General features: G+C 38.9%; 2 protein-coding genes across 2 annotated transcripts; both read right to left on the bottom strand.

Moving 5' to 3' along the window:
* Positions 1–1,118: 1,118 nt before the first annotated feature.
* LOC149043055 (adenosine receptor A3-like) lies at positions 1,119–2,036 on the bottom strand. The gene has a single exon (XM_089213686.1). It carries the CDS (start codon positions 2,034–2,036, stop codon positions 1,119–1,121), a length of 918 nt encoding a protein of 305 aa, XP_089069812.1.
* Positions 2,037–2,486: 450 nt separating this feature from the next.
* LOC113670573 (putative ATP-dependent RNA helicase DHX57) lies at positions 2,487–18,963 on the bottom strand. Its single transcript, XM_027186736.2, has 24 exons — positions 17,474–18,963; positions 16,670–16,791; positions 15,640–15,835; positions 14,805–14,929; positions 14,034–14,167; positions 13,549–13,603; positions 12,229–12,428; positions 11,736–11,842; positions 10,888–10,997; positions 10,697–10,756; positions 9,972–10,085; positions 9,315–9,478; positions 8,663–8,739; positions 8,015–8,110; positions 7,812–7,861; positions 7,628–7,718; positions 7,112–7,207; positions 6,419–6,502; positions 6,113–6,250; positions 5,289–5,403; positions 4,835–4,896; positions 4,167–4,256; positions 3,530–3,673; positions 2,487–3,212 (listed from the first exon to the last, which is right to left on the bottom strand). The coding sequence occupies exons 1-24, from the start codon at positions 18,878–18,880 to the stop codon at positions 3,069–3,071; spliced, it is 3,981 nt and encodes a 1,326-aa protein (XP_027042537.2). The 5' UTR covers positions 18,881–18,963; the 3' UTR covers positions 2,487–3,068.
* Positions 18,964–19,268: the final 305 nt, after the last annotated feature.

Raw genomic sequence — 19,268 nt, 5'->3', positions numbered from 1 at the left:
TCCTGGTTTCTGACAACGTTGAAAAACATGGAGAATTGATGTCAATAAGAAAATTCTAATTCACGCCATATTTAATCACCTGTGACTCACAAATCCAAAATCTCATTATTTAAAACAGGGATATTGACAAAGGCAGATATGAGTGATCATAATACGCTTTTCTCCCGATAAAACTTCTTCAATTACTGTAAAATGATACGACGAGTTTTCATTAACTTTACCTTTATTCAAAGTGATCATAAATATCAGTGTCGTTATAACTGACATATTCCTTTAAATAGAATTCATATTTATTTTAGGAGAAAAGATTGAATTATTTAAGAATTATACAGTGCTAATTATACAGTACTTTAATCAATGGTCCTTTTAATTTAACTACAGATAGTTATCTCTAGAAATGGCACAACAAACTTCGGAAATTTAGCCGGCAATCGACACGGCGTAAACTTCCTGTTTGCCTTTTAAAACTTGTCATCATCATTGTTTTAATTTATTTTAATCTAGTTCGCTTCGTGCGATATTTACTGTATTCTGGAAAAAAAAAAAAGAAACTTAATCAATTTGGAAACATTTCTCTCTCTTTTCCAAGCTAAGTTAACAATCAATTCTATTAAATGACAAATCCTTCGAAATCAGCTCTATTTAAGGGCTTTTGGCTTCCATCTACAGGTGGTATATGCATATGGTCTCTCACGGTTGAGGGTTGTTTCTGGCTCAAATCAGTACCTAGACTAGAATATTGACGGCGTACTTATTTATCACCCATTCGCCCCAGCAAAACACGTTTATGTAAACTGGGTTTTACTGAATAAAATCAGAAACAGGGAACCTAAAAACTGAATTTTTCATAGGTTTCAGGTTGTCACTAACTTGTATTTTCAATGTGCTAAATTTGAGGTCGACGAGCATTGGTTTAAGAAGCTTCTACGGAGTCAATAATTTAAAATCGTGTTTAACAAAACAGCTTTAGAACATGTAAGCTTTGGTGTGAATAGGGCATAAGATTTGTTCTTTTTTCCAAGCTTGAGCAAATGTTTTAACACCTCTCTTCAAACGGTCATATCTTCCACTGAAATCGAAGTCCAATATCAGCCTGTTTAGCCACGGCAATGATCATTCTAAGTTGACGACCAGCATAATGATTGCTTGAATGTACTCTTCACAGCTTTTCTCACTTCTCTGATCTTCCAGCAGTACAGGAAGGGATTCAACGTAGAGTTCACAAATACAACACTCATTGTCATTTGCCAAGGGAGAAAAAGTGACGAAGACGGACTGGAAAAGAACAGAACTGAAGCCACACCGTAGGGCGAATAACACATAATCAGCGCCAGCTTCACCCAAAGAATGTTGCTAACTGTCTTTCTGTATCGGGCTATCCTCAACAGAGTTATTTCATCTCGTTGCTGTTGCCGCGAGTTGCCGTGTATTACGCGAGTTTGCTGCCGACGCAGCCATCGGAAAATCACCGCGTACGACGGAATAGAAATCGTCAAGCATGATGCTACAGTGAGATGGCTGTACCAAAACGATACAAGGCTCTCTACGACATACGATGACGAAAGTACAATGGACATCACCCAAAATGTTGTTATAACCGCATACGTTTTCTTGATAGTCACAACCTCCGAGTGCCGGATGGCCAATTTTAAAGCGAGGAGACGGTCAAAACTTATAGCAGTCGCAGTCCATAAGGACACAGGCCCCAACGTGTAACCCACAATAAACGTGGTGGTCTCTGCGACCCGGCATAAGTACCAATCTTGATGAATAACGGACAGCAAATAGACGACGTCCAGCGGCTCTAAAAAAAGCCCAACCAAGAGATCTGTTGTCGCCAAATTGCGAAGCAACAGCCTTGTGGGTGGATGAAGCGAAGTCTCTTTGCGAAGAGCCATTAAAATCACCATATTTCCGAGAAGCGCAGCTACGGAAAAAAAAATGTTGCATGCGGCTGTAAGATATATCAAGTTGTCGGATGTTCCATTTGTAAGAATGCGGTTTGAGCAAATCACGTCACCAAATTTCTCAGTCATTTTTCCACGTCCTGGAGAGTTCATCACCTTAGTATATCTTAAATGTGAAAGAGAGTTACTGACATCCGTATAAATAGCGTCAATTGAAGTATGACGTAACTTTTGTGTCACGGAAATTATTCCCTTCCCCCCACCCCTGTATATAATGGATTCGCCGATGATGGCGTGTGCAAATGAGGCCTGACTCATCAACAGCATCATATTAGCCTCGAAATGTCGCTAGATTTTAAGTTCCACCTGACTATAATAGGGATTTTAGTGTTACGAAGAATGATATCAGATTGATGCCGGATGATGATTGCCGGAAAATCTCCATGACTCGGCTTTTGTTCATTCGTGAACGAAGAAGGAACATCAAGCATTAAACTGAGTAGTTACGCTGAAAAATTACACTAAGCGAAAAATAGCGACAGGAACCACCCAAAACATGAGGGAAACTTGAAGATAGTAACTGGTAACAAAAAGATCTTTATTTCAGCCATGTTGCAAGAGTTTTGTTGCATCATGGAGTTAATGGATGTAACTGTTTTAAAGATATTGGCGCAGTCAGCACAATTTTCCATATTCTTTTAATTTCACATCAAATTGTATTGGGCTCATAACGAAATTGCAATTCTTGAGTAATACTGAAAAACATCGCGTAAATTTACCAGTTTGCTTGCGTAGCACGTCATTAGACATAATAATTTCAGTTAAAGTATCATTTCAATATTTCATTCAAAAAATTAGCCGAAATTAGATGCGAAACTCTGGGAGTGCTCCTCTCCTCCAAAGTTCCGTGCGGCGCTCTAGCATCCCTTTTTTTTTTTTTTCGCTGATTTTTTTTACTCGCGCGACACACTCGCCAAAAAGAAGGGGTTGCTCGTTTTCTAATTGGAATTTGAAACCTAAATATCAAACGTAACCTGTTCCACCGGTAAAAACGAGTCAATAACCGGTATTTCTAGTTTATTCATCCAGGTTGTGATGAGTAGGTTATCGGAAAATTGGGCGGCTTCGTGTGACAGTCATCATCTCATTAAGCGCCTGTCATTACTGAGTTGAAATCAAACGAACAATGGCTTCAATAATTCTGCTTCCCCTTTCGCAACTCATCAGATCAAAAGACGGATTCTCTATTTTGTTTTCCAGTATCCGGTCAAGCTCCTTCCTCAAGTCTCGTACAAGTGTTGCAACCTGGAAGAGAACAAAGAGAAAAGCAGAAAAAAAAAATAAACAGATAACCTTGGATGAAAATCACTACCGAACCCTTTATACCCTAAAATCAGTTTTCATATTCTCCATACTGTTCTCCATAAATTTTCTAGCCCGCTGACTAGGAGAATTTGTTTGACGATCGACAGCTTGTTTAGTTAATGATCATTTCCCTTAGTCTGATGACTTTAAAGTTTGATTCAGGGGTGATATTGTTAGGAGAAATTAGATGTTTGTCACTAGGTGAATGAAAACATGCGTCCAAAATGGCACAAAGTTTTTTTAGCGAGGCCACCAACCTCGTGCGAAGATGCAGAAAAACGGATCCAGCCATCGTCAATAGAGATAACGAAAACACCTTTCTCCAGGTTGACAGACAAATTGTCTCCACAGAAGAGAAGTAAAGAATACTCTGACACCATACTGCAGTCTCGGATGTACACCTGAAAAGGATCTCGTATATGTCAAACTTGAGTCATGTCTAGTTCAGATGCAACTTCCAATCCTGACTGAAGCAAAAATTTAAAGTCTTAGAGCCTTTGGGGCTTTAGAGTGACTAATAAAGTTGCTGCTCCACGAGGATAGGATTTCACTCAGAATACATCTTGTCCCCCCTCCCCCTGTGGGATAAGTGGGATAATTTGTTTTAAAAGTCAACAACATGCAAAATTTATAACTCAGCAGGTGAAAACGCGCATATCCGAAGAATCTGCATGGCATGCATCTTTTCCTCTACTAGATACTCAATTATTATCGCATGAATAAGAGCCTGCTGATACACAACGTAGACCAGCGGCATAAACCAGATTAAGTATGACGCGCGGAGATACGTAACTCCCCCCTTCACCCTTTAAAAAATCATAGCAAATCCCTTGATTTCTAAAAGACTTTGCCCGCACAAAAACTTAACTCTAATTCTATCAATGAACATGTTACCTTGGATGTCTTGACTTTCTCGTGATACACGAGATATGGACTGTCGAACGAGTTCACTTGAAAATTGACCGATTTGGGATGAATAAACACCTGCAGAGGAAAGAGCGATTTTACTCGCAACGATTTTTAAAGTCTGATTTTATGGGCACAACGTGATGTGGAGCTTTCTCTTCCTCTCATGGTCTCGCAATTGAGAACAAGAACTGTTGCGGCAGTGACGACTGCGGGAGCCGAGCCACTAATTGAAACTGACCAATCGCAAGTTACTTACGCTACCTGAGTCTTAGTGCTAATAATATTACGACAAAACTGACCAAGCCTCTTTCTAGCCTTAAACTCTTTCACTCCCAAGACCTCATTCACAATTCTCCGTACTGTCGACCATAAAATTCTTATGATGTTAGTTCTGAGAATTTGGTATTGGATCAATTAATAATCCCCAAATTATTATTTTTCTTTATTCTCATCACTCGTCGGCTTGATATTGTCTGGTATTGTGAGGAGAAATTATTTCTTGGTCACTTCTGGGAGTTAAAGTTTTACACTCTTTGAGCACCTCTTCACCCTTATAAAGACTTTTGCGCATGTTGTCAAAACGCAGTCAGTTAATTTCAGGAACAATCTCACTAAGACTATCAGAAAACACGATCTCCACTCTACTCGCTGACCTGGCCGTCATTCTTCGTCCAAAACTTCAGTTCAGCTGCTTTGGAATCCACAGGAACAGCCCCTGTTAGAGAAACGAAAAACCCAAAATGTATTGTTTTCTCAAAAATCACTTTAAGCAACAAGTAAAAATCAGAAGCTTAATTTCGATAAACTAATCATTGGTTTCTGCGAGGTTACGTAACGCATGCGTTATTCGTGTATCTTTTCCCTTAAGAATTCCTTTCTGGATTTCTTTCAATCCTGTTTGTCAGATGCGTGTTTGTGGCCGTTTTTAACAATTAGATGACGTTTGATTGTCGGCGGAGCTTTAAAAGTATCTTGGTCACCACTAAAACACGAACAGCTCTCTGCTAAGGCTATTTGCTCTGTTCTTTTAGTACCCTTAGAGGCTTGACTATGTGATGCGTATGAAGGCGTGGATGGAATAATCAGCGTCCTTGACCATTCACTCACCTGCAACAGACGCCTTGTATTTCACGTCTGGTTTGACAACTTGAACGATGTTCGGGAATAAAGCGGCGCAAACAACTCCCAAAACTAACTTCTGATTCTTCGAGTTCACGTTGACCTAACGAAGCAAGAAAGAGAGTAAAGTGATCAGAAACACCTGGTTCTGTTATTGGAGGTTGTAACATAGCGACCGGAAAGCACGCAAAGTGGGCCACAGCGCCAGACCTTATACCAGTCTAAATAGTATGAAACAACAAGGAGTACTACTACTCTTGTACATGGGATTTTGTAAGGTACCCTGACAATTCGCCGGCACCATTTATGATTTATGATTTTCAGATGGCACATTATTCATAATACTATTATTTGAAGCGCTTTACAACAGTTTGTTGGGGACTTAGGCCAGATTGCATTAGACAGTTTATAAAGGAAATTTGCAAGTGCCTCCAATTTTGGAAACAAGACCAGGCAACAACACCGGAAACTACGTTCCACGCTCTTTGTGAGAAGTGTTTGGTTTCTAAAACTTCCCCTGCTACAGAGAAGCTACAGCGAAGATACAGGAGACGGAGCCCAGGATTATGATCATTACCCATGAAGACTAGAATTTCTAACCATTTGCAGATGTCATAGCAAACGCAGCAAATTCTCTTCTGTTATTTTAAAACCCTGAGCGTTGGTCCAGTCCGGGACTTCAACCCTCAACCTCCTGCCTAGGCGCTCTTCAACACGTGATAGAGCACCGTGCGATGACCATGGACCAGGATCTCGATCCTTCCCTCGTTGGTACCTGTTCTAAGACAAGTAACCCCACCCCAGTGACATACCTCGTCACCTGTCGCAGCCAACACTCCGTCTCCAGTTCTCGGCGCCAGTCTCCCTATCTGTCTGGTCGTGAGATCTGCTCTGATGAACCCGATATCTGACAATAGTTCAGCGTATTGACACTTGAGGCTTGCTATCATCTACATGGAAAAAGAAGCAAACTCTTGGAGCTACTTACAGAATGGGCACTTCACAAAATATATTTCTAGGGTTGCAAAAAAACTCTCTTTTCGTTTTAACTTTGACTTCTCACTCTCTGAGGTATGTTCTTCCTTCCTGAGAGGCCTTACAGCATTGCATAAGCTAACCTGAAGTGTCTTCATGGACAAAAAGTTTGTACGGCAGTAATGATGTCCAGCAGCAATTCCACTTGCCATGGTCTCCAGCCAGCCCTGAAAATGAAAATCTTTGTTAATTTATATTGGTCTGAAGAAATCGTTCCACGAGCTAAACAGTCAAAACCACCGAGCAGATGTCATATTTTGCACCTTATCTTCTTCCCCTTCACTGAGGCTGGATGAAAATAAAATAGGTTCTGACAAAAAGCCTGTATTAAGGCAGTTAAATTGTGCTATTTCAAAATGGATGCAATAAATAAAAGTGAATGTTGAACTTCGAGTTGTGCAGTACCGATTCGTGATTTCAATTGGAGCTTGCAGTACGCGCATATTCAAAGCAAACTTGCATTCGTCACGAGACCCGAGCGGCCCCGCGCGTGCTTTGATTGAAAAACATTGCAATAAAATTATCGTGTAGGAGCCATACGTGATGACTCGAGTGGGACCGTTAAGGCCGCCCTGCCTTGCGCAAGGAGGGGGGGAGCCAACGCAAGGGTGATTTATTGATTTATTTTTTTAATGAGTGAATTAAGTCAGACCGGGCGAGAAAAAAAATTTGACTCTCAATCATGACTTAGGTGTTGACCCTAGCCTACCACTCGCTCAATAGACGCATACCATTACATTGTGAAGGACTGCAGGTGGAATAATCTTTCAAAATACCTTGTAGCTTTTCAGCAAAGTCATGTGATCGCTGTTACCAATGGCCATTTCTTGTCGTTTCTTATCTGCTTCTTCTCTTTTGTCGAATGGAGCAGACTAAAAATGTACACAGAAAACTAAGCATCATTAAACAAATGGTAAGGAAACTTTACTAGGGCACGAAACCAACCAAACAAGATGGCTGTAAACAAGATGGCTGTAAACAAGCAAAGAAGGGAGGTGCGGAGCATAACCACTTTTCTGTGGCTATGGCATGAGGCGACTAGGGGTATCGCTTTCTGCTTTTCCCCTAGCCCATCCCTGTCCCGAGAATTTCATAGGATTTCCTGACAGTTCGCCGGTGTTAAAATTATACTCCTGGGTTGAGAGAGGAAGTGTGAGAGTGAATTGTGGCGCCCTTGAACGCAAGGCATTCACTCCAGAAGAAGGTTCGAACCCAGACCTCTCGATCCAGCGTCCAATGCGCCATGCATTAGCTGACTGCGTCTCCTCTCCCACAGTTCATTTAATACTTACAAATGGAGATCGATAGCTGAGTATGGCTCCAACCGTCAGCACAGGATCCAAACACCGGAAAATTGCACCGAGCAACATCAGCTTGCCAATCCTATAAAACAAAATGTGAAAAAATTGAGAATTGATAAACGTTTGCTGCTTATTCTAAAGATGCAGAATAAACGCCTTGGTGGAATAAACTTACCGAACATCAACAGGCAAAGCTGCTAAGTGATAACCAAGAGAAGTGAGATTCTAAAAAAAAGAGAAAGTACACATGTCCATGTTCACTTTTTTTAAAAACACTTTTAAATACAAAGGGGGTGGAGAGATTGGGGGTCTTCCTTCTTACAAACCCTAAGGGGAGAGAGGTAGTGGTATACGCCAATTTCATACGTCACCATGTACCTCGTCGGTATCCAGTGCTCCGATGTTATGCAACCGTTTGATTGCGTCGTTGATCGATTCCTCGGAAGGTGGTTGTAGGAGTTTACCAAGAACATCCTGTGATGTGGGTCAAATGTATAGTAACGTTAGAGATTGAATAAGGAAAGATGTTGCGAGCTATTGTCACGCGCGTGAGAAAAGCAAATACCCTGAGTTTCACGCAAAGGATTCTTACAATTTCGCTGTCGGATGCCCCCCACCACTGAGCCATAGTGAGCTACTCACGGGGCTTCAAGCTCAACTCTTTCCAAACTCACCATTTGGCAACTACAAAAAGAGTAGCCTAAAATAACATTTTGGCCATTAAAAAAATACTTTGTGCATTATTACACAACGGACTTTGGTTACGGAGATTCAGGGACATCTAAAGGTTTTCTATTCGGCCAACCACGAAAGAGGGAGGCACGAGTAATATTTTATGAAAATGTAAATCAAGAATTCACTTCAGAGCATGAAGACTCAGCTATTGAACGTTTGAACTTGCTTCTTGAACTTCTATGTAAAGCAAGCAAGAAAAACGAGGACACACACACACGAAAAAAAAAAACAAACTAGAAATATATTTTTATTGATTTGGTTTTCCCTCCAAATAATCCAAGTCCAACTAACCTTTATCTCTCGCCCAAAGAACAGCGTCAGTACTTTAATACGGAGACATAGCTTCTCCAAAGGAACTCGTTGGATTTCTGAATTAAAAAACACATTTGGAAGAGCATACGCTAAGTTTTAGCCCCATCTATCGTGACTTGTTATCAGAAATGTAACAGGCATGTCGAAGACTCAAAAATCCATTTTGGATCGACATTGCTTAGAATCATCGACGATTCACGGTTTTAATATCATATGGTTGTCTTTGAGTTCACGGTAAACGTTTCACAGATGGCCCATAGAAAAACATTATACTTGGAGATAGCAAGGGAATATTGTTTGGGATTATTTTCCGACGAGGAACTGTCACTTGGGTTTGGAAAGTTATTCAGCATTGCATAGGGTTTGCTCTGCACCACTCTCTTATTAGTCTACGAAACTCGCGCTATCCTCCCTTTCCACCAATCAGATAAATTGGGCCACTCGCGGTTTTTCGCGGGCAAGGTAATTTGCTTTATTCTAACACGCATTTTCATTGGTTCCTTGTTATATTTCCTGTGTTCTAATTGGTCGTTTTGCCTACTCTGGTTCTGAGACACTCATACAATATGTAATTAAACATTAAAATTATTTCTTGATTAAGTTGAATTTTTAGTAATCTATTCATTTTTACCTGGAATCTGATGGCCGGCCATTTGGTGTTGAAATCGATGACTAGTAAACAAGTGAAAACAAACCCCGGATGTAACTCGGCCCGCTCTTCCTCGTCTCTGACGAGCATTGGCTTGTGATACCCAGACTTCCTCCAGGCTCTCCATCCCCTTTACTGAATCATACCTGCATATAACAAGACATTGAATATCCACAAATTATTTTTGTGTAACGAAAAAGCGTCAGATGACTTGTTAACCAGGTTCTTTCTTAGGAAAAGACTTGAAAGCCTTAACGCAAACTCTTGAAGATTTGTTTCCATGTATGAAAGAGTTAAAACAGCCCTACTATTTTTAACATGGAATTCATTCATCAATTCAATCATGGACCTTCCATCCTCCCCTTTCTCCATTCCCATGCAGCAACTTTTTCAAGTGTCGTAAATAATCCATGACAAAATTAGCAATACATTGCACTCCGTGATTGGCTATAAGAAAAAACCCGCACCTCCTCTCAACCAACGTCTATGTTGAGCCCTCATTGGTTCCTTGCGATATTTTCCTATGTTCGGATTGGCCGATGTCATTACTTTGGTTGGACTTTATGACAATGGACTACAAAGCGCTCTACGCGAGCTTACCGAAAAAAGAAAATATCGCGTTTTTATACCAGAACTTACCTGTTCTCTTTCATTCTTCCACAGTCGATGACAAATACGACATCATCTATAGTGACTGAAGTCTCTGCGATGTTGGTGGATAGAACAATCTTTCGAACTCCTTCTTTTTGTTTCCTGTAATTTGCAATTGTTAGAAAACATTCTCAACTGTCAGTGCTTATGACCCATGAGGCCCCGCAAGTTCTTTTTTTTTTCTTTTCTTTTCACAACATTTGAAAAAAATCCCTGGATGAGGACGCGAGCAGGGCCATAAAAAAGCTGTTCGGCCATTTTTTACGTCACCGCAAGATGCAAAACGTAAGAAAGGAACAAAGACAATAACAAGCAGCCACGTGATAAAACGCTTTTAGAACGAGTTAGTTCGGGCTGTACCAGAAAATATTTTCCTAGAGGTCATGACACACGGACCCAATCTACGCTTAGCCTTCCCACTCAGTCGCTAACTACATATTACTACGAGGAAACAGCACAGATTTCAAAAGGATTAAATTAAGGAAGACGGCAAACTTGAGCTCGTATGTCGAACAGAGGAAAATGTTATTCACTATCACGACCGCGGGGCAAACAAAACATCTGTTTCCATGAGGATTCAAACTTGAAGGCTTTGAAATTCGCGCTCTGATGCTCAGAGCCACAGAGAGCTCATAGATGCTCTGTCTGTTCGGATCATTAATTTACGAAGTGTGGCATGAGTTCTTATTCAAGACGGAACATTTTGTACTTACTTGAAGACCAAACTCTGTTCTTCACTTGAAAGTGTAGAATGCAGAGGGAGTATCTTGAATCTGAAAGTAAAGAATGATGGATCTGCCTCAAAAGATGAATATCTTACTTGTTCCTTGAATTTCTTATCCTTTTGATGAACTTAATTTCCTCCGCAAGAGATAAGAAATAATTACACTTTCAAATTGTGTACCTGTCTGAGCTTTTCGGACTGAATCTTTTATTATTCTGAAGTTGATCCAGCAAAGTCATGATCTCTCCCATGCCTGGCAGAAACACCAGAATGGCTCCTGTCTTGGGGTACTGCAATAACAAAAAAACAACAATTTAAGGTGGCTGAGATCTAGTGACTCATTGTGGAGGTTAAAGAGAGGGGGGAGGGGAAATGTCAGGGGGGTGGCAATCATGCTTCAGACGCGCCGGTAAAAGATGGGTGTACAGAAATAAAAACGTCAATAACAAGAGATTAAATACGAACTTTGGCCTACAATAACCAAATATGCTCGTTTAAGGTCTCTTTTTAAAGCTCTGAAAATGCTCTGTTTTTATAAATACAAATCAAACTTGAAAACAATGAGCGAAAAAACTTGAAGGCATAAAATGTTTTCAATCACCTTTTGGAGTTCATTAACTCGTCAATGCAAAAAGTCTAGACACTTGTAGACGCTGCCGCTCGAGGTCGCTTAATTGCGCAGTTGTTTCATTCCTTTCGGTCTTCCTCCAGAAGATCTCACCTTTTCCACAACGAATGAATCCGAACTTAGTCATTAGGCTTTCGGTGGTTCTACGTGGCCCCCGAAGTGAATACCCAAAGGAATAAATCGAGCCTTCTATGCACAAAATCCAGCGGTAAAACCCATTTCCGAGTGACACACTTTAATCGACGTGAAGTTGTAATGATCAGGGGGGGGGGGGGGGGGGGGGGCAAAATTCAGTTGATAAAAACAATTTATTCTAGAATTTTCCCACCAACTCAGCACCACTGATTCTTTAGAAACTTATACACTTTTTTCAATATATTTATGAAAGACACAGTGTTACCTCATGTTCCTCTCCCACAATCCACTCCAGGACGGCAACAACCAGATCATAATTAATCTTGTTGTGATCCATTGTACAAAGAGACAAAATTGTACTTTTACTGTAATCTGTGATGAACAAGAAAAATAGTCAAGTCATTGTGTTGTGCTCCAAGGTAAGACATTAATATCTCAGTGCCAGCCCAAATCTCTACTAAGGAATATACAGTACCGCTCAGATATACGTTAACCAAACAACGCACATACAACGCGCCAAAAATCGCATGCAAGTGCGAATAAAAAAAAAAATGTGCGCGTCAAAATTTTGCACGTACGCACACACTGATGTTTAGAAGTAGAGGGTTAAGAAATAACCTGTTTAGTAATTCACCCATCTATAACTTGTAAAAGCCTCCTAAGAATATCATTTTTGTACTGACTATCAGAGTAACCATAATTAAACTTCAAATTTACAAACAAAATTTATGTATGATTTATGAATATTCTTCACTTACTGGAGTATCTCCAGGCCATCTGGTCTTCTGTCAAGTTCTGATCATCAAACTTGTCATCAGGAGGCTTAAAGTCAGCAGATGAGAAAGAGTCTTGTATGTTTTGAATGTCTTTGTTTAACTGACCCTTTTTACCAGCTGTGTTGAGGACAGTGGAACTTTTCAAAGGCTTTGCATAGGGGGAACTGGGATCCACTTGAAACCTGAAGAAAAGGGAGAATTCAAACTCTTAAATTGAAAAAAACAACAGAAGTTGTATCATTGATTGCTTGAGCTGTCTAAACATAAGAAAAACTTTCCTGGAAATTGGACCAGGAAACAAGACCAGGATAATATATTTGCAAAATAACTCTAGAATATATTTTTAATCACCTTAAGGTTTTTTAAAATGCTTAATTCAAATTTAATAATCATTCATCAAATATCTTTTGAAGCACAGGTGAATAAGCATTTACAAACAGCTTCCTGTCAAAAAGTTTTTTCTTTATTATTGAGCGTGATGTTGACTTTTCAGAGTTCTCTGAAAGATTTTCATGAACAAACAAGTAAAACTTTGTCTCTTATTTGCTAACAACAACAAAAAGTTCTCCCATCTTGAATCAATAATGATTTAAACAAGGTCTTCCCTCTTATTGGATCTAAAGTCTGAAAATTCTAAAAAGCTCATAAACTTAACATAGACTTCTTGATCGCCATAAGAAATGGTACACTGGTAAAACATTAAGAAAAGAGGGGATATTTTATTCTACCATTAGCATTAAGTTAAATAATAATGTATTGTGCCACACAAATTTGTAGGCTGTTTTTGCACTTTGTGTAATAAGCTGGTTTTATTCAACATTCTACATCTTTGTCCTCAGTAGTATTATTTACTGTAGAGTAATTGCAATGTTAGCATTGAAAGCAATATTTGGTCTTGTACATTACATTACTTTTAGTACTTTATGTCATATATGTAATTAGTAAAATTAGTGCTGTAAGTGTTGTTACTATTGCAAGTAGTAATTTAGTTTTTGAAAGTAAAGTTTGTTTTTGTAAAGTAATGCAAGATCATAAGAAATGTCAGTAATGTTAATGTTACAGGTGATATATGTAAATAATAATGTGTACATTCAAATTAAAAAAAAAAAAAAAAAAAAAAAGTTCATGAAATATTACCAGATGGTTCCCAGTTTGAGGTGGAGAATATTTGATCATGTGATGCCTTTAGACAATCATGGGCAAGTACAAATACTTGATACCTTTTAATGTGGCAAATATGTACACGAAAGACACACACTTTCCTGTTCTAACATTTCCATATAATAAAAAAATTATACCCACTTTGTCAAGTCTATGGAATCCTCCAGAAAGAATTCAACAACAGGAAAAGTCCGACCTGGGTGCAGCAATTACAAATATTTCAAAAGGTAGTTTCAAAAAGCCTGAAAATTTTTCACTGCAACTGAACTCCCAAAATCATAGAATTAAACCTTGATAACTTGCACAGCAATACTTCTCAGATCATTTTATTAATCACTTGAAAAATGTCCTGATAAATGACACTTCCAGTTGAAATATTAAAAAAAGAAAAGCACAAGTAATTGAAAAATATATCCTCCTAATATCATGCTAATAAAATAGAATTGAATAAATCACATCACATCAGGCCTCTAAACTCTGAGATGAACTCCACAAGAAACATTGTTTATTTTTTGTCTATTTGTTGATTTATTTTTTTTAAGGAGGATGGCAAAGTTTTCCCTATGAGAAGCCTCCACTGCAAGAAGGAAGAAAAACCAGTCACTGTACAAAAGATTGCAGTGTACCTGGTATGTGAATAACAGGAGCATCATAGAAGTATCCTGAGAATAGCTGAGCATTCAATGTAGCACTCATTAGTATGACACGGATGTCAGCTCGCACAGTTATCAGGTCTTTCAGAACCATCATCAAAAAGTCACTGAAAACTCAAACAGAAAATTGTCTCTTTTAATGCATCTCACATCCGACCTCAAATATTGGTTACACACTTAAAGGTTGATGCAAAAGTATCATCGTTAAATAAATAACCATTTGTTTTCCCCAGTTGTTGATTTAGTTTTATTTACAACATCAATGCATCTCACATGATACATTAACTCTTTGACAATTAATTACTAGTGATATATTACTCAAGCATTAAAACAAAATTGTTACCAATGGTAGTTTCTGGCTGATTACCAACTAGTAACCTGTTTCTGCAGCCAATAGGGAGGTGTAAGTTACATGACAATTTTAAATCTACCAGCTTGCTACAATCACTCATTGAAACATACTTCCTCCAAGACATTTGTTGAATATTCCCAAAAAATTTCTCGAGATGTCTTTCAACTTTACAAATAAGTTTTATTACAGAAAGACCACAACAAATCTGCACTAAGATGTAATACTGACACAAGTTGATTTCATGTTGTCCTAATTATAAAATGCTTCCAATTTTCACACTGCTTCCAATCAATACTATCAAGGTTTCAAATATCCCTTTGACAGTGCTGTTTACCAAAATATATATAACTGACAAATAAAAAAACATGTCACACACAGTATTAAATGCTCACCCTTCCTCTGTTCTTTCGTGAACTTCATCCACAATAATATGGCTCACACCTGGCAAAGTGGATTCCCCCTCTAAGCGCCGCAGAAGGATTCCAGTAGTGCAGTACAACAACCGTGTTTCTGAGGACTTAAAGAGAACAATTGAAAATATCAGAATAACCAGGGTTAATATTTATATTTACAAAAAGACATTCTCTGGTTAAAAATATTAAAATAAATTAAAAATGTAACCTGTGAGCCTTAAGTCAAAACCCTCTCTTCTACATGTACATCTTAGTTCATAGAGGCTTTAGAGTGTTAGTCCAAAGCTTAGTATGTGTATTTTTTTTTTACCCTTTTACTCCCAGAAGTGTACATGTAACTTCTCCCAATAATATCAGTACACTATTCATCAAAAAGGTAATGAGAATTCTCAAACTTATCAGGTAGAAGTTGCTATCTTGATCTAACACCTAACTCTCATAACTAATTTACGAGGAAATTTGTTGCTGCTGGAGGGAAAAATTTCATGTAACAATCAGATCTTGGGAGTTAAAAGATTGATTTAAGAAATGATTCTATACAGTGAAGGCATTTTTCTGTAGAATATGAAAGACAACAGAGATTAAGAACTTTTTAAAGGGCCTTGCTCTCCATAGAGTCTCTGTGGCTCAGGGGCAGAGCATCGGAACATGGAAGCTGAAGTTGTGCGGTTTGATTTCTAGTGGGGACTCAGAATTTTTTATTTATTTCATGCTTGTGACAAGAAGAAAAAACACCTTTCTCTATCTTCTAAATAATTTACATCTTTACATCCAAGTTACATTGTAAAGGTGTTTGCAAACATACTGTATGTACCTGTTTATTTTCCAGCCTGACTTGATAACCAACTGACTGTCCAATCTTGTCTACTCTCTCATTGGACACTCTTTCTGCAACAGACATGGCAGAGATGCGGCGAGGCTGTGTACAGATAATGAAGCATTCACCTCCATGTCCTGCCTTAAGATGGCTGTCCAGGATGAATTGAGGAATCTGAGTTGTCTTTCCACAACTGAAAAAAAAAAATGAGATGATGAGTTTGAAGTCTGAACCTAAATCAAGTAAAATTCATTGATTGAAAAATCTGAAATACAGATAATAGAGAAAGATGTTCTTCCTTCAGTCGCAGACATCTGATGTAGAAAAAAATCTGTCTCTTTCAAGATGGAATACATTTGGATTTTACTGCCTTATGCATTACCATGCAACTTCCTCACTCTGCAACTTTAGTTGCCAAAAATTTTACTGATTGCCATGGTATTTACAGCTTAGAGTGGATATGTGATGGCTCAACCATTAACCTACTCGACTCTTAAGAGGTCTGGGTTCAAGATGTTGCCAGGTCACTGTGTTGTGTTATTGGACAAGACACTTCGCTCTCACCATGCCTCTCTCCATCCAGGGGTGTAAATGGGTACAAGCTAGCTGTCAGGGAAAACTAACAAAATGCCTGCCTGTTGCCTGTGATGGACAAGTATTCCATCCAGGGAGGGAGGGATAGAAATACTTACAATTGCTTCATGCTACAGAAACTGGGATAACCTCTGGCTAGATGAGCCACTTGGCTTAACCCTTTAACTCCCATGAGTGAACAAGACAGAATTTCTCCTTCTAATATCAATACAATATCAAGCAGACAAGTGATGAGAATAAAGAAAGATATCAATTAGGGAATTATGAGTTGATCCCATACCAAATTCTCCAAACTAACATCACAAGAACTGTATGGTAGACAGTAAGGAGAATTACTTATGAGATCTTGGGAGTTAAAGGGTAAAGAGCAGACTTTACCAATTTTTTGAAGATTGAAGCCCTAAAAATCTACTAAATGCAATATGGTTATTACCCTGTCATTCCACTTATAACAAGAACTTGATGGTCTTGGAGTTGTTCTATGATGTTCTGCTGTGACTGCCATGCAGGGAGTTTTTTCCTTTCCTTCAGCATTGACTGATAAGCTGTGACTGACTTCAAATAAAAATAAATGTAGGGATTAAAAAAGTTAACTTAGACTTCTATGATAAAAATTATCAGTGATTGTGAGTACACCTTACAATGCACTCCAGTAGACTTATCAAATGAATGTCGGGGTTACTTATAATATCCAGTTAAGCAGGTAGGGAAATTTATTGTGACCAAAAAAGAGGTCTGAGGTAGAGGGTAAGAGATTGCTGATGTTTGGGGCTCTTGTTCATCCAGAAATCCTGGGGAATTCTCTTTCTATAGGTCAATTTTAATTCCTTAAGGATTTTTAAAGATCTACAACAATTACACATACATGTAGCTATTATCTACAGCTCTGATGTCATTATGTTGTCATCTTTGACCTACAAGTATACAGTACATAAAGATATATCAATTACATTTACTGTGAGTTTACAATATTTAACTCCCAAGATCTGGTTATTAATTCTCCCCTCAAGCTGTTACACCTATTCTTTCTACATAAGTTGGGAGAATTTGGTGTTAGTTCAAGGAAACAACTTCTACATGATAAATTGAAGTATTCTCATTATCAATACTTGTTTGCAGGATACTTCATGAATATCATGGGGAGAAGTTACATGTTTGTCACTTCTGGGAGTTAAAAGGTTAATTACTTAAGGCCAACAGAAACATTCAATTCAACTCTTAATATAAAAAAAGTTACCTGCAATCGCTGAAACTGTTCTTTCAGTTTCCTACTTTTTTCATTGATGCTGACCTTGTCTGTGGATGTCTTTGGTTGTGTTGTTTCTGATTTCTCATCTGCCACTTTTTTCCTTGTGGGGAAATCTCTGTGATATTCTTTGGCAGAATGAATAGAAATACTTTTCTTTAATGGCAAACTATACTCGGAAGGTGGCACGTTAAAGCAAGCAAGGATTTCATCTTCATCCTCCAGAAGGCTAGCGAGGCAAAACACCACAGGGCTCTCAGCATCACACAACTCCTTGGCTTCTCTGTTCAGCCTTAATGTAACATTGAGACAGCCTGATGATGGAACTGATTCATGTGTGGAGTAAAAAACAACCATTGGAGGTTCAAAAGGGTAAAGGGATCCCTTACAGAATCTCACTTCCAGATGAAAAGGGAAAGAGAGATCTTCACTCTCAGGACTTTTATTTTTCCTTTCTGATTTATTCATTGCTTCTTTTGAGCTAGTTCCCTCCTCACACAAGATATGTTTAAGTCTACATTTATCACCAAATTTGCAATAACCTTGCAAAAAGAATCTACAAATATCAGCTGCAGTCTCTGCCTTCTTTCCTGCCTTACTTTTTCCTGAGTTTTCCTTTCTGCTTTCGTGCTTAAATTTATCCAGTAGAAAGGGCAACGATAATTTTATGGTCCACACATTGTCTGCAATAACCTCTGTAAAGGCGTCATTGTAAATTGATTCAAGAGCCATTGCTTCTTCTTGTCTATGAGACGACGCTTCCTGGAACTTTTCATCGCTATAATCGGGATTTGTCTTTCCAAGACCACTTAGTCCACAACAGCTGCAGATTAAAAACTCCAGCGCTGCTCCTAAATCACCTTCGCTCTCCTTAAGAGCTTCAGTGCATCTAATTCTCTCAAAGCCGCACCGCTGCAATTTTTTAACCGCATGAGAACTATAAATTTCTTCGTCAATTTGTGATTCGCCGTCGCGATTATCAGCATTGCTGACACCACCCTCAATCAAGAGTTTGTTATCGCCAAATTTTTTCCAATAAGCTTCATTGATCTTCGCCTGCTTAACACTGGAAACCAAACTCTTCTGGTCCTCGTGGCCGCTTTGAGAAAGTCGCAAGTCATGCAAAACTTCTTTAATCATTTCCTGGTTTTCTATGCTCATTTGAAGTTTTTGAATCGGGGCCTTCGATCTCCGTTTAATTTTCGGCATCACGTCTCTCTCTTTTACCGGCAAAAGATCACGAGGTTTGCTAACATCACCATAGTCATTGTCGTCTTCCAAGTCCTCTTGTTTTTCTGGTTCTGAAGGAAGAACTGTACGATTTACCGAGCGCGGCTTTAAATTGTGACGTCCTCCCCCTCGATTTGGTCTTCGAGACCCACCACGTCCGCGATTCATTCTTAAATTCTACATTTACTCAACTACTGACTCTAGTACGGCTAAGTTCAGACGTCCTTTCTTCCGTGACAAATATTCACCAGGCGTCTTTATTTTAGCTCCCAGGGCCTCTCTGACGTTTAAGGGGAGCTGTCTACCTGTGGTAGTCTGGGGGGGCTGTCTCGAATGAGCCTGAGAGTCATCAAGGAGAGAACGATTCCAATCTTAAATGTCTCTGATACCGGCAAACCTGTCTCCTCCGTCAGCTAGGGCTGCAAGTGGTACTTGGTAAATACAGGAATCGGGGATAATTGTGAGTTCTGGATCCTTCAGTGCAAATGGGCCACAGGAGCTATGATTATCTGGTAACACAAGGGAAGAGTTATTTTTTATATCTTTAGCATCATTA

The sequence above is a fragment of the Pocillopora damicornis genome, chromosome 7, assembly GCF_964200805.1.
Source record: "Pocillopora damicornis chromosome 7, jaPocDami1.2, whole genome shotgun sequence".
Classification (NCBI taxonomy): domain Eukaryota; kingdom Metazoa; phylum Cnidaria; class Anthozoa; order Scleractinia; family Pocilloporidae; genus Pocillopora; species Pocillopora damicornis.
The sequence above is the reverse complement of the archived record's forward strand: the minus strand, read 5'-3'. Positions and strand labels throughout refer to the sequence as shown.

Excerpts from the sequence above, each read along its gene's own strand:
- LOC149043055 (XM_089213686.1), bottom strand. The coding sequence starts at position 2,036 with ATGACTGAGAAATTTGGTGACGTGATTTGCTCAAACCGCATTCTTACA.
- LOC113670573 (XM_027186736.2), bottom strand. The coding sequence starts at position 18,880 with ATGAATCGCGGACGTGGTGGGTCTCGAAGACCAAATCGAGGGGGAGGA. Across the intron at positions 15,836-16,669 it reads GTTATAAGTGGAATGACAGG|TTGTGGAAAGACAACTCAGA; the intron begins GTAATAACCATA and ends TTTTTTTTTCAG. Across the intron at positions 3,213-3,529 it reads TTTCTGCATCTTCGCACGAG|GTTGCAACACTTGTACGAGA; the intron begins GTTGGTGGCCTC and ends GTTCTCTTCCAG.